This window comes from Dromaius novaehollandiae, chromosome 1 (genome assembly GCF_036370855.1).
Source record: "Dromaius novaehollandiae isolate bDroNov1 chromosome 1, bDroNov1.hap1, whole genome shotgun sequence".
Classification (NCBI taxonomy): Eukaryota; Metazoa; Chordata; class Aves; order Casuariiformes; family Dromaiidae; genus Dromaius; species Dromaius novaehollandiae.
The window spans coordinates 151638053-151656027 of NC_088098.1; the positions used below are offsets into that span (position 1 = coordinate 151638053).

The 17975-nt window shown below is 40.7% G+C and overlaps 1 protein-coding gene across 2 annotated transcripts in view; it reads right to left on the bottom strand.

The window, feature by feature from the left end:
* Positions 1-17381, bottom strand: part of UXS1 (UDP-glucuronate decarboxylase 1) — a 63233-nt gene extending 45852 nt beyond the window's left edge. The window contains exons 1-3 of one of the 2 annotated variants that reach the window (XM_026103196.2): positions 17144-17381; positions 4845-4872; positions 2011-2059 (exon numbers count right to left, since the gene is read on the bottom strand). In XM_026103196.2, the coding sequence (XP_025958981.1) occupies positions 2011-2059; positions 4845-4872; positions 17144-17240 (174 nt within the window). In that variant the 5' untranslated portion in view covers positions 17241-17381. The remainder of the gene's footprint in view (positions 1-2010; positions 2060-4844; positions 4873-17143) is intronic. The other variant, XM_064503049.1, reaches the window with a different exon arrangement.
* Between the last annotated feature and the right edge of the window lie 594 nt (positions 17382-17975).

Sequence of the window (17975 nt, forward strand, 5' to 3'; positions counted from 1 at the left end):
AGCAAATAGTCATACTTCTCATATGAAGAGCTTCACTGAAGACACTCCAAAAAGCTTATGCCTTTATGCCAAAAAAAAATCCTTCAACTACTTTTTTTACCAAAATATAGATCAGCTATTTTACCAAAAGCAAATCAGCTACAGTGTGAATTCCCTTAGCTTATCAGTGAAAACAAAGCACCTCCAGAGCTAATGCAGTTGCTCAAAATGTGGATAAGAACATCCAAGGTTATGGCTCCTATTTAGCAAAACGCAAGCATGAGTGACTTGCCCAAGGTGGTTTAAGACAGTCTATAATACTGAACTACAGCACAACAGGACAATCAGTAAAACCTCAGTTACTTAAATGGACAGCATATACACATACTTCAGTGGATACAGAGAAAGAGGCATTAGCTCCGGTGCAATGGCTATAATTCTCTCAGAACATGGTATGAAAATTTAAAGAAATGTTATCTTTAAAAAAACTAAAACATACCACAAATTATGTTGCAAAACACATTTTGGCTTTTAGAAATTATTATTAAAAGATTTTCTAGACAATACAGTTCACCTACCAATCAATATTTCTATTTGCATTTTCATAGCTTTGAAAGAGAGAATCAGTGAAGTCAGCATCAATTTCAAGTTCTTTACCACAGGACCCAAAATTCTAACAACAGAAACAAGTTCCCAAACTCTTGTTAAGTTCACTAAAAGCCTGTCACGAAATGTAACATTTAGGGCCATATATGAGTCTAAAGCTGTCAGTAGGTATCACTTGATATCTGTTTCGTACAAATACTGCTGGTTAGAACTAGACAGTTCAGAAATTCATGAAATGAAATAAGCTGCATATTTGTGTTAAGAGGAAATATAGTATTGTTATTTATATTCACTAAACATACAGCTCTGTGGAACAGCAAATAGTCCCTCAAATAGTCCTACTGGTTCTGACTGTTCAAGTTATCGCACTACTAAAGCTTTAAACAAGATCCTGAAAAGCTTGACTTCTCAGAGATCTTACAGTAACTCTGAGCTATCCATCGATTTTTAAGCATTTCACCACTCTTAAACAACTGGGATTTTCAGAATGCCTGTTGCAGGTATTTAGCAAAATAAAAAAAAACAAACAGGAATGCAAAGACATGAACTAAGAACACAGTCTTTCCATTGCTTACACTGGGCTTCTGACTGTGCCTGGAGGAATGGTTGCTATATAAATCTTTTAGAATACAAACTCTAGGTAGGCTACACATCTCAAAATGAATATGGTCACACACACACACACACACACACACACACACACACACACACACACACACACAAAGGGGGGGTAGTCCTGACCTCAAAGACATTTGTATCTGCTGAATTCTTCCTTTCATTGTTGTTACACTGGAATTCTATAAGCACCTGAAGAAAGTCCTGTTTGCAAACACTTACAATATTTCACAAGAAACAGAGGTTGAAGTGGAAACTCAGAGGTACTGGTAACTGGTATAGAAATTCAAAACCACTAGTGTGTTCAATACCCACGTCTGCTTTAGAAATTGCAAGCACTTGTGCTTAAAGCATTGGTGGTTTAAACCTACAAACACAGCTAATATATTAGTTCAGGAGTTAAGAACAAAGGAAAACATGTTTGGGGAGTGTCAAATTTCTACTGAAGCTGATGCCTCCTTAACATTTTAGAAGGATGAAGAAAGAATTTGTACGTTAAGTCCTACGTTCAGTAACGAAGGTCAACTCTTGGGAGGACTGTGACTACTACAAAGTCTCTGCAGCAAGAGAGTACCTCTACAGTTACAGCTTCTAAGAAATGTTTAAAGGGAAAAATATAAAAGGAGGAGAGTCACTGATCAGTATCAGAAACGTCACTATAATGAAAAGCAGTATTGACACAAATCTAATGCTTTGAATGGTTTTAGTAAAATGAACAGTAATGAAAAGTGTTAAATAATCTATTTCAGTAGGAAATGAGTGAAATGGAAACTTCAAAACAGAACAGACTGCAACAAGTGGCAAACTCACCTCCTCTATTTTACTTTCCACCTTCTGATCCCCATTTTCTTGAAGAGACCTGTTGGAGAGGAAAGAAAAAAAATAATCCACAACAAAGCAATATTCACTACAATGCACCTGCAATATATTTTCCTTGTTAAAACAGTATCTTTTGAACAACACAAGTTAGTCTGATTTCATAGACATAGTGAGAGTAAATCAAAGTGGATGACCAATCTCCACTGAAATCAACTACAGTCTTGTCCCAGAGTATGGCAAACACTGAGCCAAGGCCACAAGAAAAAGCAGTAACACTCAAGATGATGTTCATTTTACAGAGAAAACTCACTTTATTGTAGAAAAGTGTCTAATTATTCCACCAAGGACAGGGTTAGCAGAAACACTTTTCCATTTAACTATACTATGAAAGTGCCCAAGATGTGTTTTTGAGGGTCTGTTTTTACTGTATGCTACAAGTATGCTAATAAAACATTTTCCCGTATTGCCACAACTGTAATTTCAATCTAAAAGAGAGAAGGACAAATCTGTTAAGCTTTGACTTTGAACTTTTATAAAAACAAGGAAAAAAACATACTGAAGCTTGTCTTAAGTGACCATCTGAAGGGCAATAGTGACTTCTCACATGAATGCTAATTCTATGAAGTGAAGCCAAGCCTATACTGTGAAGGATGTCAAGGTGACCTATGAAAACAGTCTTGCACAGATCTGCTTGATCTTATTTAGCATTCAATTGTGTAAAATATCTTAAGCAATTAGCAGTTTACATCCTTTGAGTAAGCGTCAACAAATGTAGAATATGTATTTTTTTCATTTTATGTCTTGCAGTTAGTCTATGTGATTTTCCTCAAGTTTCCATAATTCTTTTTTTTCCCAATTACACCCTCTCTCAGAAAGGGGAATTCTTTATCAAGCCTTACAGTAGTAAGTTTCTGCATACTAGAGGATTCATGGGCATCCAGCATAAAACAGAGTTCTTTCAAATAAAACAGAGCTCCTTTACTTGGGACCAGAAGTCATTACACCTAAAGAAACAGAAGGCTCTTTGTTAAGTAGATATATGTGTGTATACATATATGCAACACTGTTAGAAGCTACAGCAACGATTCCCTTCATATCCCTCTGTGAAACTCTCCTACTAAAATTAGTCCAGTCTACATTACTGAGCCAAAAATCTCATTGAACAGATTCATTTTGTCTCATCAGTAAGGAGTGCAGTAAACTCCTAGGCTGAGCCACACAGACCCAGACCACCTTTTCATAACATATTGTTATTTATTGTAATAGTGGCAAATAAAAAACCCTCCAGTTAACACAGTATGAGTTTATTATGAGGAAACGGTATTACATAATTCTTGTAAATTCTTCACATTTCCCCAAAAAACTGAAAGCTTCAAAAAGCTTTCAGGAATTATCTGTGGAATACATAACCATTCCTCTTTGCTATAGGATTAAGGAACATTTAGAAATCCCCTCAGATTATTAAAAGGTCTTCTCAGAAATGGTTCCTACTATTATTTATTCATAAATCCTGGAGTTTAAGGACTGGCACTAGACAGTTTAGTTTTTAATAACCTTTTGCTCCTAACAGAGACAAACAAAACATTTTCCCCACAGCCCCCTAAAATACTCCTCAAATAAGCAGGCACATGTAACTAATGCTAAAATCTCTGCGTAAGGAGAGCTTATCAGGGAACCAACATATTGGAGCCCATCACTCACCTCACACACCTGTCCTCCTCAAACCCCTCTCTGAGGTTCTTGCCCTTCCTCTGGAAATGCTCAGCTGCTCATGTAACAGTTGCTCAGCTGCCATAGTTTGCTGGTCACTATAACATGGTAACCCAAATGATATCTCCATCTGCAAACTGCAGCAGTTCAGCAGCTGTTTTGTTAACAGCTGATCACTCTTTGCAGCAAGTGTGGGAAACTCCAAGAGGAATGAAGTGCACAGCTAAGGGTAGGAACAGATTCCAGGATAAACTGTCCTGGGTGAATCAGAGTGCCCAGAAAATTCACTGATTTTCTCGCTTTGCTTCAGTCTTCCTCTACTCTATGCCACTAAGCATGGCAGCAGAGTAACTAAATCCTTTTCTAGTAAAACAGCATGGTGGAATATTTTGTCCTTTTGGGCAAAGACTTTGTTGTAGGTAACAGACTGTCTCCATATTCTCCTCACATTCTATTTTAATCACTTCTTCCCCATGAGTTTTCCCAGAGGACAAACAGTTGTGCAAGCAGCAATACTGTGGAAACCTTTAGAAGTTGCTTGTGTATATTAGGCTTTCCTACTTCTAAGGGCAAAAATTCTGGGGGGGGCACACTGCAAGATTTTTTGCTTTTCAACAGTTAAACCACTGGATTCTTTCCCAGCTAATTCTGGAAGGGAAAAACCTTATAAGCACACCACTGTTTCTAAGCACAGAAGTGCAATTATGGCAAGCAGTGGAGAACCCGCTACTCTTAAATGTTTAAGCCTATATTGTCACTAAGAAATCGTCAGGTCTGTGCTGAGGGAAAGCAGAATCCAAGCCCATGTGCCCAGCTAGGCTAAACAAGTTGCCTGAAAACATCTCCCAGCTCAGAAGATGATTCTGTGCAAAGAACAGAAGATGCTAAAATGTGTTAGATCCTGGGCCAGATGTGCAGCACAGACACTACTCTTTCTGAGACTGAACACCTTTTATTCAAAAAGCAGTATCAGCGGCTTAGCAACCACCCCAACAGCGTGAGCTGCTGTTCTGTTTTCTCCCTACTTGATATATGGTGATACACAGTGATGAGAAATGTAACAGTTAACTTTATTTCAGCTAAAGATATTCAATATCAAAAATAATATACAATACCTCATATTGACAAAGTTTCCCCATACAGCTGTAAAATAAGGAGAGAGAGAACATTTTAGTGTCATATAATAGTACACAAAGTCTTTTTTTCTATTATCATCAGCAGGAACTTAAAACAGTATTAAATTTGTTCATCACAAATTATCTAAGAAAGTTACATGTATTACATGTATATAAACCAAGTGATCAGAACACAGTTAACAAATATGGGAGGACCTCCCATGAAATTACTTGAGACTACAAAAAAAGGTGGAAAATAGAATCATTCAATTAAAATGGACTAAAACATTTCACATTATACCTGGAATAATCTGAGCAAACAGGTCAGTGGATGCATTTACTTGATTATTATTCCAACACTATATTGCATAATACAAGACATACAAGAATTCTTTCAACCATAATTTGTCACAGAATGCAGATTAACCAAGCCAGACTTCTCGACTTGTTTATTAGGGATATTAGAAAAAAAGTTGTGCAGACGTGAACCACAAGAACTGGAGACTGCAGAATGACAAGGATAAAAAGATTGGCCACTACTTGTAGTAGCTGAACCAGTGCAAAGAGGTGACACAACAGTCCTGCATTAAAAGTTTTAAGCTCTCTCACTTTATATTGTGATGCAGACTCAAAAGGGATCTAAGCAATATAACCAAATGCCTCACTAAGCAAACAAAGCTCATTTATTTTTGTATGGAAAATAGTTTTTAGGCAGATAAACCACAGTATAAAGCACAGTGGACAAGTATCAGCTATTTCTGAAAAGACTTATCTGCTGAATCTACTCTTTTTAAAAAAATCTTCTGAAGCTGTTCAGGGTTTAAAAGATTACACTAAGACTATCAGAACACTACTTCTTTTAACTAGGAGATGGAATGTAGTCTAAAGTGAAAAGATGAGAAGGCTCCAAGTCATAAGGCAGGCTACACTAGAGAGCTGACAATCTCAGATCTTCAAGATGAGTAAGGTTAACACAGAACGGTTATGTAAGGAACTCTTCAACAATAAACAACACCGAAAATGCACCCAGAATATCTCCAGAAAATCATTCTATACTTGCTCTTTAAGAGATAATGCTCAGTCTAAGCATACAAATTCCGCTAGGCCTTAAGGAGGAGGGGTAGCCTGCATGCAGTTATATTTACATAGAGCACGAAGCTTCTGAAGTGACCTCAGTTTTCATAAGCTATGTTTCAGCCCTCAAGCAGCAGCTATTTAAGTAGTTTGACAAATTAATATTTTAGTTTACCTAGATTCAGGCTTTATATATGTATTTTTAGGATTATTATTTATTGATCTCAAGTATATGATGAGGTATCAGTGAAACAAGAAAGCAAAAAAACACAGCAACAGTCACAGCACCTTCTGGGCAACAGAATAAACAAAACAAGAGAAGTGTGGGGGACACAGGTAAGAATGCAATAATTCAGTTACTGTTCTATCCATTTGGGGATGGAAAAGTAACTGAACTGTTTTTAACTTCTAATACTGCAGGGTAATTCAAAGAGTAACTCAAATGGATTCATGACAGACTATCAAACAAACTGCAGGAGGGCACTAGATCAATGATGGTATCAGAAAACCTCTGTCGCCTTTGGAGGGGACAGAGGGAAGTTTTATATTAGGAATAGCTGATCAATAAAATCTAAATTAATATAAGACACTGGATTTAACATTTATCAGAAACACCAAAATAAATTCTCAGTGGGGAAAACGGATATAGTGTTGAGCACTAGGTTAAAGTAATTGACTGTCTGTCTAGGATTTTATAATTTTATATTTATGATAAGGTTAACAAAAAACTCCTATTTTTCATAGTGAATTACAACCATTTAACTGACAACCATGGGTATAGAATTATCAAGTTATACATTACTCAGATATACTGATAATAGGTTATTTTTCTGAGCTATAAAAACCTGCACAAAAAGGTACCATATTGTTTATGTAGCGGCAGGAAACATCTGGGCTTAGTTGGTGAAGCAGGAATTGACAAAAAACAAGAGTCTCCAGCTGCACCGGTTGTGCCCGCTGTGTTGCGGCAAAGACAGTGCAACCACACTGCATACAAGAAACCGGCTTCCTAAAGAAAAAACATTACTTGTGTGCTCAGTGTCCCCAGCAAGGAAGGGGCACTCAGAAAAACATTCATATGCTTCCAAAAACATTACACTATGCTTAATACCACAGTTCCATAGCTAAGTATAGCTAAGTAAAAGACCTTCCATTAAATTTCTAGAAAGCTTGAGTATTTTTGTAACACTGCAAAAAAGAATGAAACTGCAAAATGAACTACATAAAGGAAATTCCACATGGAGAGATTTCAAGAATTGTGAAGTATTTCACAGATGGAGAGAGGTGCTGCAAAAACTCCCTTGAACATAAGACTCTTACAAAGAACTCTGAATGCATGTTTCTAAAGAAGTTCTCTTTGGCTAGTGTGCATTCACGTACAGTTTATGCCAAGGCTGAAGGGATCAGAGGTATGGTTTTGCACTACAGTACACATCACAATTGTTACATAAAGGTTACAGCAAGGGAGGTCGGACATTCAGGCAAAGAAGTTCTCTGAATGAAGAAAATACCATCATATTAAAACACCTGAGCTCAAATCCACAAGCAGAATGATGCAGAACTACAAGTCTAAACCCGAGTCAAAAATCTTCACAGGCACCATAAAACTCCTTCACGCCTACCAAATTCAAGCACCAAAAGTTACAGAAATGTGGATGGTCAAATATACTTCCACACCAGCAAGGTCATGAATCAGGTGCTATACACAAACACAGCTTTCCAAAGCCTTACACTCCTAACGGATCCAATTTTAGCAAACCCTAACATAACTGAGCACCCCACAAATTTAAAAGCCAGTCTTTAAATAAAGAAAATCCCCACACCATACCTTTTAAGCCAAAAGGTATTCATTAAAGACAAGAGTCCTATACCCATTCTCAAGCCTTAGGGATGCCCCCACAACCACACACACACACACACACACACACACACACACACACACACAGAAAGTGTGCAAGTGAAGAAAACAATTAACGATTAATTGGACTAGACAGAGGGCAGCATGACTTTGTAACTAAACACCCACCTACAAGAGGAAGAAAATAAAAGTTCTGCTTATTCTCTAAAAGGACTATTTGTAAACTTCATCCAATGACTGATTAAGGTAATACATATTAAGTTGCCTTTAGGAAAGAGATCAGAACATCTGGATTGTTCTGAAACACATGAAAGCCTAGTTTAATGGCCTGTAGGAGAAAAATGTAGTTCTGCATTAGTTCCATCTGATCTGGGATTTTTCTCTCTTTTCCTTCTGCTTCCCTTCCCTAAAATAATGGCAACAATCACTTTTTTGGTAGGACTTTTGCAAGAATTAATTACAAGTATTGTGAAGATTAAAAATACACCAGAGGCATTAATCACTCCCATAGATACTACACTTTAAAGTGACAGTTTCCAAAGAAGAAGAATGCCATGACTTGGAGGAAGCGATAACTTAGAAAAGAGGATATTTGCTTCTTAAAGCTTTAATCACAGTTTTGTTATTAAAGAGGTATTTAAATTTCTAAAACTAAACACCAATGCCTCATGGTTTTCAGAAAATCCCAATCCTTCTTCTTTCTCCTGTCCCTGAGAAATAAAACTATAACCATTTGGCAAGCACAACCTTACAGTAAAATTGTTGTAATTTCCCCGAGATTTCTTGAAACTATCCTCAACAAAAGACAGTCACATATGAGTAAAGATTGGTTCTCTTTCCATTCAATAAACTTGCATTGCTGAGAATTTAAGCTCTTGTTTAATTTTCCAAGAGAAAACCACATCTGAAATTAAGATGGACATGGAACAGTATAATGATCAGGCTACATTCCAAAAAGTTCCAGGGAGCATTCGAAGAGCTATTTGTTCTTTGGATACTCCATTAAGGCAGGGGCTGGCCTGAATTAAAAACCAAAATATTTCAAGTCACACACATAAGAAGGAAAAACAGAAATCCCATACAATTTGTTAAAGAGCATCCACAGTTAGATGGACATTTCCTTATCCATCATAGTCAGAGCTTTGGTTCTGACCAGTTGCACTTCATGGCAAGAAATGTTATCCTTTTAGATCTTGAGAACACAGGAACAGAGTGCATGTTTTGGTTTGTTTTCTTTGAGTCTGTCATCTCTCATAATGCTTACTGCATAGGTTTTTATAAAACACAGATTACTACACTACTTGTGAACCTTGCATGCCCTAAATCATCCATAATAGCCTGGAGAACCAGAAAAATAATGCTATTGGCATCCGATGGTGGGGGAAAAAAAACAATTTCAAAGGAAGTCTGTTATCCCAGGATGATCCCTCATGTCTAGATTTCTTCAAATGACATTAAAACCAAGTCATGGTTTATCACAAGGCACATACGGTAATAACCACTCAATCTCACATCTTCACTGAAGATACTGGTTTCAGCGTCACATAAATTTTAAAACACGTTTTAAAAAGCAAGACTGTGATGCCTGTGGAGATCCAATTGTACTATGTGTAACAATGGATGCAATCTCTTTTAAAAACATTTTCTTTCCCAATGGCTATGTTGCATGCCTTTTTAAAATATTTAGCTTTGAAACTTCCTTACAAAGTTTTGCTCAAGTAATTTTAGCTGAAAATGTGGGGCTTTTTTTCCCTTTATTGCCCTCCTTATCTCTTCCAGTCTTCCAAACAGGAGAGGACAAGATGATATTGGCTAGAAAGGGATTTCACCATCAGTGGAAACAGCAAGCAGAAACAAATGAAATTATAGAGCAGAACCTTCACATCTGAATATTCAGAGTGAATCATTCCAGCCAAATCTCTTATTTCAGAGAGATGCAAAGACATTCAAAGAGGTTTTTTCCTTAAATTAGACTCTCACAGTCACTCAGCAGCATCAGTCTCTTGATAAAAATAAGCTTTTCCTCTTCAGAGAAAAACTTGGCAGAATGGAAAAGCATGCAAAAGGAGCTCATACAATGTTGATTAGCGTTACTGATGCATTAAAACAAGCATTTGATTCTTTCGCATATCTCAATTAGATATGTAATAAAGGAAGTGATTATTTGGTCAGTGCATTTGGAACTGTATTTTATAGTCTGCATTTCAGAACAATAAAACCTCAACTGCACCCTAACTGTAATCCCAGTATTTCTTTAAATTTGCTTTAGAAAAGTATTATATTGATGAGAATATATTGTAAAGCTATTGGATACAACAACATATAATTATTAATCGTAACTTAGGAACAACTTAAGGAATGGCCCCTTCCTGGCAGAAATTTAGGAATTCTGTATTCCTTTTGTATTCCCATGTTTGTATTTGTATTTCCTAAAAAGGTGTTAAAGTCTCTACCCAACATGCTTTTCAATCTGAAAAGATGCTGCTCAAAATTGTGGCAGTATTTTTATGAAATGCACCGGAGTAGAAACCCTGCCATTGAATTCCTTGGTAAAAGCATGGCAGATTTAGGGATAAGTGTTATACAAGACTGAAGTATGATTAAATAAATGCAATTATGGCACATCTAGTAAAGATACATGTACATATATTTAGTATATTTCAAATGCTTGGAAGGCTGTTTTAAATATTTAATACTTAAATACTTAAACATCAGTAACATTATATAAGCCAGACACAACCAATTAAAAAGCGAACAAAAGTCTGTTGACTGCTGTAAAACTATACAATGCAGACTAAAGGAAGCAAATGGATTTACACCAGCTGAGTATTTTGAGCTCACGACCCAGCCTCAGGTATCAATAACATAACATTAGTCACCTAGGCTTCTCGCACCTTCTAAGCGAACAGACCAGTACAGGCTGCTGGGCACAAATCTCCCTATTTTGAGTGAAGCAAAAAGAAAGCAGCAGTATTGTTATCTCCAGCAACTGAAACATATTACACTCAGTTTTACACAAACCATGCCTTCCCCAGTCTACACAGCATCCCAGATTTCTCGAAAGCATTTCCTTTTTTTTTTTTTTTAAGGGATTTCCATTTTTGAAGCACTATCTGCTTAATTTAGCTCTCAGTCTTCCCTTTGTTTCCCTGACCTAGGTAGAAGAGTTGAGGAACATTTTTCCAGAAACTTAGAAAGGCACAGGAATACTCTACACGCCCAAGATAACGACTATACCCCAGCACACATGTCAAATCTCAGAACCTGAGCAGTCAACTGAGGTGGCATGACTCAAATGAGGGATAGCAATCAAATGAGGGGTCATGACTCAAGTTGATTATTTTCAGCATTTTTTAAAAAAATTTGTTGACTACTAAAGTTTTCTCAGTTACAGTACAGACCCCTGCAGTACACATTTAAGTCTACTGAAAACAAACTCACCTTTCCCAGTTACCTTTCACAAATCCCCTCAGGTAAGTTCACACGGTAAATCCCACCTCCCCTGACCCGGGGTCCAAGGACAAGAGGTTGAAAACCACCAGTTCAAGCTAAACTCCACTCTGGTCAATCAGCCTTTAAGAAAGGAAACAAGCAGTGAAAATGAAAGGGCAAACATTTTCCCTTTGCTTAAGGGCAGGGAGGGAAGAAGATGAAAGCTCCAACAGTATTCGTCCTGGAGTGAAAAAATGACAGCACCACTTCCTGCACAGACCACAGTAAAGACAAATACTAAGCAGAGATACACTGTAAACTGTGAGGGTGAATTTGTCTAGAAAGTAAGAAAAAAAAAACCCTGTGGCTAACAAGGCATGGTTAAAGCCCATTTATTTCTGACTTAAATTCAGAACTGCTTTTGAAGGTCTACCAAATGTTCATGAGCTACATGGCCATGGCTAGTTGGAAGCCTGATGAGCAAGGGAACTGGAAGCAAGGGAGCTGAAGACAGTAAACTGATTTGCATAAACCCACATATGAAAGGCAGCTCTGCAAGACATGAAGTCAGCAAGCAAATGTTTTGGGTTTGTTTTTTTTGGTGGAGAATCCCTGGCATGCTGACACAAAAAGCAGCCAAGCACGATGTCACATCAGACCATTCCTACCTCTTCCTTGGCCAATCCTGCTAGCTAGTTGTAAAGCAGCTGCAGAAGGAAGAATGGCTCTGCTATTCTCAAAAGCAGTGATAAATAACTTTCAGACAGCTAGCCTGAAGCAACAGGAGAGGGCCAAACTCATAGCTACTTTTTCAATTATGAAAAGTGAAAGTAAAAGTTTCAAATTACCAAAAACACAATGGTAAGTAGCATTTCACCTTCATTTTAAACGCATATGAGACATTAAAAATGCAAGAAACTGGTGAGATCGAAATCTAAAAGCTTACTGCCACTTTGATATTTTGAAAAGAGTACATTACCTTCTTCCTAGCTGATGGAAATCGGACAAAAACAAATGGCTAACCTTACAATACACAAGGTAACAATTACCGAAACTAACAATGCTGGGAGAAGTCAAGCTACTAGACTCCAAGATGTACCTTAATCTTATTATTTTGACATGTTTTTAAGTTGTGTTAGTAACCGTCCTGTAATTTATTTTGTAAAAGTAGTGAGGCCTTAATCCTAGATCTCATGACAACACCCTTCCATTCATTGTTTTTTACACCCTGGAGAAAGAAAAAGATACTGACATACTTCCAGAGAATTATCTGATCCACAAATGAGCAGAGAGAACTGTTCTACTTTACCAGAAATAGAGCTCTTTATATTCACTAAGAACATGCAACTCCCTTGTTATACCAAGACATCACTAGATTATTTAAAGCAGCATCAAGATTAAAGCAAACCATGCAGATTGACAAGCTCTGGTCTTTAAATGCTGGCTACAACATTTTACAGATGTATTTCCGACAACTTAAATAAGGTCCTGATTCTACAAAGACAGTCCTCAACATGCCTGTATAAAGCTGAATGAATATTTACAATTTTGCAAAAGAAAGGAATTTAAGACATCTATATATGGACATATCTCACAAAAAGGTAGATGCTTTTAAGTCTCAGTCTGCATGTAAATAAGTTAATCATGTTGTGATGACACTAGATCTTTTCCAGTGCGTACTTAATTTGTTACTGCTTTGTAGTCTGCCTACATTACTCTTCCTATGAACAACAAAAAACAATTAAATCCACTTCAGTTGTGTTTACAATCACCTCATGTTCTTAAATTGTATTTTCACAATGGCTTCAAGATGACGCAAGCACAGCCTGTGAATGAAAGGATTGGTTCCAGGCCACCTCTAAGTTCTCAACCCCTCCTTCACTCAGCACAAGCACTCCTGCAGTGTCTTGTGGGGAGTTAGAGAAAAGATCTAGCACAAGATTTTCTCCCTTTAAAAGGGCAATGAAAATTCAACCTTTGGGCATAGCTTCCCATTATATCTAACACAGTAGAGCCATGCAGCATTCATAGATGGAGATGGCACTGCACTTGAGTCAAGCAATCTAATGGGGCTTCTCTCCCTCCCACCCCCCAACCAAATGAGTAATATTATACTGAATAATTCAGATAGCTCACTAGCTACATGATCTCCAGATTCATCACTGGGCTGATGGGGAACAAAATCACCTTTTGCCAAAGACCAACGGATTAGGTAAACGGAACCGCATCCTTCGTTAAACTGTTCAGTTTTGCAGGGGAACATTTGCATAAGTTACAGCAGCTTTTAACTGTCTGTTACAGAGAATTATTCCTTTTGGATTCTCTGTTCTTACAAACTGTGCAGAGCAGTTTGTTTCAAGGGGGCAATGATTCTTTTTTATATTAATAGAAATTAACTTTACAAAAAATCAGGCACCAAATATGACATAATTCAAACCCAGACAGAAAACAAGGACCCTTCTTACTATAAGTGGGACTAGGGAAATCAATGAAGTCCATAAAAAGAGTTCCAGATATCTTTAGTAAGTGCCTGAATGTGTCAGAGTAGGACTTTAACCAAAATCAACAAGATTCCTTAGATGAGACACAAGTTGTAGAACCTGAAAACTATGTGGTGACAATGCTGCTGCTCATTTCCCCACTGCACCATCTCCTCTGCTCAGCCAGAACAGCTTTTTGAATACCCACACTGCAAACTGGTTTTACAACCCAAGAAGGACCCCAACACCTTTGTGCCAGATGATTTTAATCCAGACCAGCTCCTGTACCTAGTGTACAGCACAGCCACGTAAGTGCTTGGAAAGGTGGTGGAGGGATGGACAGGCAGTGTAGGGACACCAAAGCCAGCCTAGCCATTCATCACTTTGCACTGTGAAACTACTAAAAGACCCACTCAGTGACTCTTCAGAGTGAGATAGCAGAGTGCCTTTCAGTTGCCTTTAGTAAGCTCTTCCTCTAGTTTGCTAACTCTCATAGAGAAGTTCTTTAGGCGTGTTTGTGTCAAATTTGCATTCAAAGGCAGAAGCTTTTATGAAATAAGACACTTTGCTAAAAGATCAGATGCTCTAAACATTCTCTCAGGGCTAAGCTCACAAAATGGCACTACCAAAAAGTGCTGTCTCCTAGCTCATAAAAATTAATATGGAATACTTTGCTAAGCATTTTGTTCTTTATAACATACTGTGCTCCAAATCTGATTCCCCATGTACTAACACTGAATGGAAATTCATGGAAGGGAGGTGTATACCCTGAAAACTCTTAGTCATTTGGAGAGTACTTGAGAAAGAAAGAAAGTGCCAGCACATACACCTACACCAGCAGCTCAGTTTTCTCAAATTCTGTGCTATTTTAGTCTGGTATTATCTGACTGCAGAGCACAGTGATGATTCAGTAATATTGCAAGGAGTACAGTTTCAGGATAGGGGGATGGGATCACAATCACTTCCATAGAAAATACAACAAAAAATAGTTTCTCTAGAATCTATTAGAGCAGTGCCATCTGCCAGCATGTCATACTATACTGAAGATATCAGAACTGTAACTGATGATTCCACTACACAGCTAGACAAAAGACTGAAAAACACAACTAGACATGACAGATTTACAAAAAAAAATACTTTATCAGATACCAACCTACTCTCTTTTCAGGCTACTCTTTGCCACATTGACTGCAGTCCCTCTTTCCCTCCCATTTTTTTGAATCTTAAATAACTGCCAGAAACAAACAGTGAGAAGACTTCTAATACTTACAGCTCAGACAGCAAAAGTTCTTATACCATCTTTTTCCTCCCTTAAGGCTAATCTCTGTCCACAAGATTAGAAAGCAAACATCAACTGCTATCTATAGAATCTAATCAATAACCAGGTCTTCACGGCGATGTCAATTGCCACTCAACTCTTGTATTTTCACACCACCCCAATAACAGCGTTTTCAGTACTAAGTTCCCTTTTCGGCAAAATATAAAACCCTTTCAAAATAAAAACAGATATTAAGGCATCCCTGCTTTAGTATGCATGGAGTCTGAAGCCACTTGGACAAATCTAAGATTCTCTGAGGAGTTACAGCTAGCATTTAATTTCAACAACAGCAATATCTAATGAGGTCTTGCAAACACAGTAACATACGGTTGTAAAGCAAATTCCTGTGTTGTGTTCCCAGGATAGGAAACACCACCCATCTTCCAAAATCAGTACTATAGTCACACCTTTTTTTTCCTCCCAAATGCAAAGGGAAGATCCTAAACAAACCCTGCATATGCACTCCCCAAAGCCAGCTCACTTATATGTCTTTCTGAGCATCAAAAGAGTTGTTTGTCTTCAGCTAAGCTGACGAACCTTCAAAGATCCCTTCTCTTCATGTGCTCATTGCCTCCATAAAACCTACATAAGTCTGAAAATAAAGAACAGGCTAACATAAAATAAACTGACATGAAAAAAGACGCAACAGAATGAATCTGGACAAGAAAGTGAAGAGGAATGACAACACTGTAAGTCTGAGACTCTCCCTATTTGATTCATATCTAAAAAGTCACATAACAAATATCCCTGTCAATGGTTATTTTAAGATGCACCCAAGTACCTTTAGACCTGTCCTCAGGCTCTTAGATTCCAACTATGTGCTCAGTAAATAAATAAATTAAAAAAAATTCCCCAAAGGAAACCAGAAAGCTCTACAAAAACAAGACATGAGGCCTGTCCTGAAAAACTTCCTTTCAGTCTTTACCTCATACAGCTACTACATTAAGATCAACATAGACAAAGAGTGGTCTAAGGAGTGGCTGCAGAAATACTTCTTGAGCCACATCTCATTCAGACAGCTCCCCCTCAGACTATTTGCCCAGGCAACGTACTCAACCACGAGACATATTCCCAGCACACATGCCCTGCAAAGCAGCCCCTACTCAGCCCTGGGGCTCTATTTGAAGGCTGGTTGCCTGCAGCAGTCTCAGCAAGCCCCGGAAAGTCTCTTTCTGCAGCATGTCCTCTCATTCATGTGTAATACTTCTGCACAATGCTGAGCACACACACAGCTCAGTACACGCAGCTGAAGAAAAGGGAAATGTAACTCTGTGCCTTTGGCCTGGCACAAAGCTGTCAGAGGCCGCATTTGCATTCAGAGCCGGCCTTCTTGCATGGGGCACCACGGCCCGGTATCTGATCGCCCCCTCATTCTGGTGCCACCCAACTTCCTGTTATTTTTGGAAGTCTGCTTCGTTTGAGTGAGCTGCAACCAGCGCCACGGGGAAAGGCCGAGGGGCTGGCTTCACACCGGCGGGCGCCTGCAGACCAAGGCTTCCCTCTCCACTGCACATCGGCTCCCAGTCACGCACCGCGAAGCCCGACCACATTTACAGCCCGCCCGGACGGTCAAACGCTGAGTAATCCGCCCGCACCGCCAACACGGCGCGCTCCGCCGCCCCGGGCACCGCTGCCCGCCCGCGCCACCGGCCGGGCTCCCCTAACGGTCGCCCCAACCGCCACTGGGGAGGGGGGGGGAGAGAATGGAGCCCCGTCCGTCTTCCCCCACCAAAGCCTTCTCGGAGGGGGTCAAGGCACAGGCGCGTGAGCGGGATCAGCGCACCCGCCCGGAGCCCCGCTCTCGCCCGGATCCCCCGCGCACCCCCCGCTGCCCGCGGGCACCCACGGCCTAGCCGCCCGCCGGACTTGGGAAAGTTTTGGGGGGGCGGAGAGGCGGCGGAAAAGGAGAAATCCCTCAGCCTCTCCGGGGGCGCCCAGAGAAGCTGGGGGGGGGGGGGCGGAACGGGACACCACCCAACCGCCCTCCCCTCCGAGCCCCCTTCCCCGCGAGGCCGCAGCAGCCGCCCTGCGGCGCTTCGCAACAGGGCGCAGGCCGCCGAAAGGGGCCGGGGGCGCCCCCCCCCAGCGGGGGACGAATGGCCGGGCCGACCCCCCACCCGCTCGCTCGTTCACTCACAGGCGACATAGGCGATGAAGGCGAGCCCCATGAGCAGCTTCATCCTCCTCCGGTTGATGGCGGTCAACAGGCGCAGTAGCGGCCCCTTGCTCACCATGCCCGGCGGGAACGGCACGCAGCGCCGGGCGCCTGCACAGCCGAGCACGCCACCGGGCTCGCCCGTGCGGCCGGCCACCCACCGCACGGCACGGCACGGCGGGGCGGGGCGGGGCGGCGGGGCGGGGCGGCGCGGCTCCCCCCCCCCCCCCCCCCGGCCTGCCCGGGAACCGCCCGCGCACGCGCAGCGGCGCCTCCCTGCGCGGCGCGGCGCGGCCCTCCCCTTCCTCCGCGGTCGGCGGCCAACGGCGGCCGGAGCGGTAGCGGCAGGGCGCGGCCTAGCACGGCGCATGCGCAGGCCGCTGCGCGCCGCTGCAGTTGCAGCTGCTGTTGTCGCTGCTGGTGGTGGCGTGTCCGCCGGTCCTACCTCTGCCCTCGCGTAGTCCCTTCAAAATCAGAAGCGAGGGGCCCTTGGCTAGAGGCCGCTCGGCTTGCCCAGAATTTGCCCCAGGAAAAAGAAAGGCCCCTGCAGCGTTTCCGTGCCCCCACCTCAGTCTTTCAGGGCCTGCTGCCACCGGTGGCCTCCCGTGGCGGCCGGGTTTTTGGGGCTCCTGCGCACCCACCTGACGTATGGTGCTTGGTGTTTTACGAAAGCTGCATTTGCCTCATCTGAAATGTTCTGTTTTTTCCAGCTCTCCACACACCTTTCTATTAGGGTTAAATGGAAAGTTTGAGGGATTTTTTTTCCCCCTCAGACCTTTCTAATTGTTTATTAATTTTACATTTCTACTGCAAT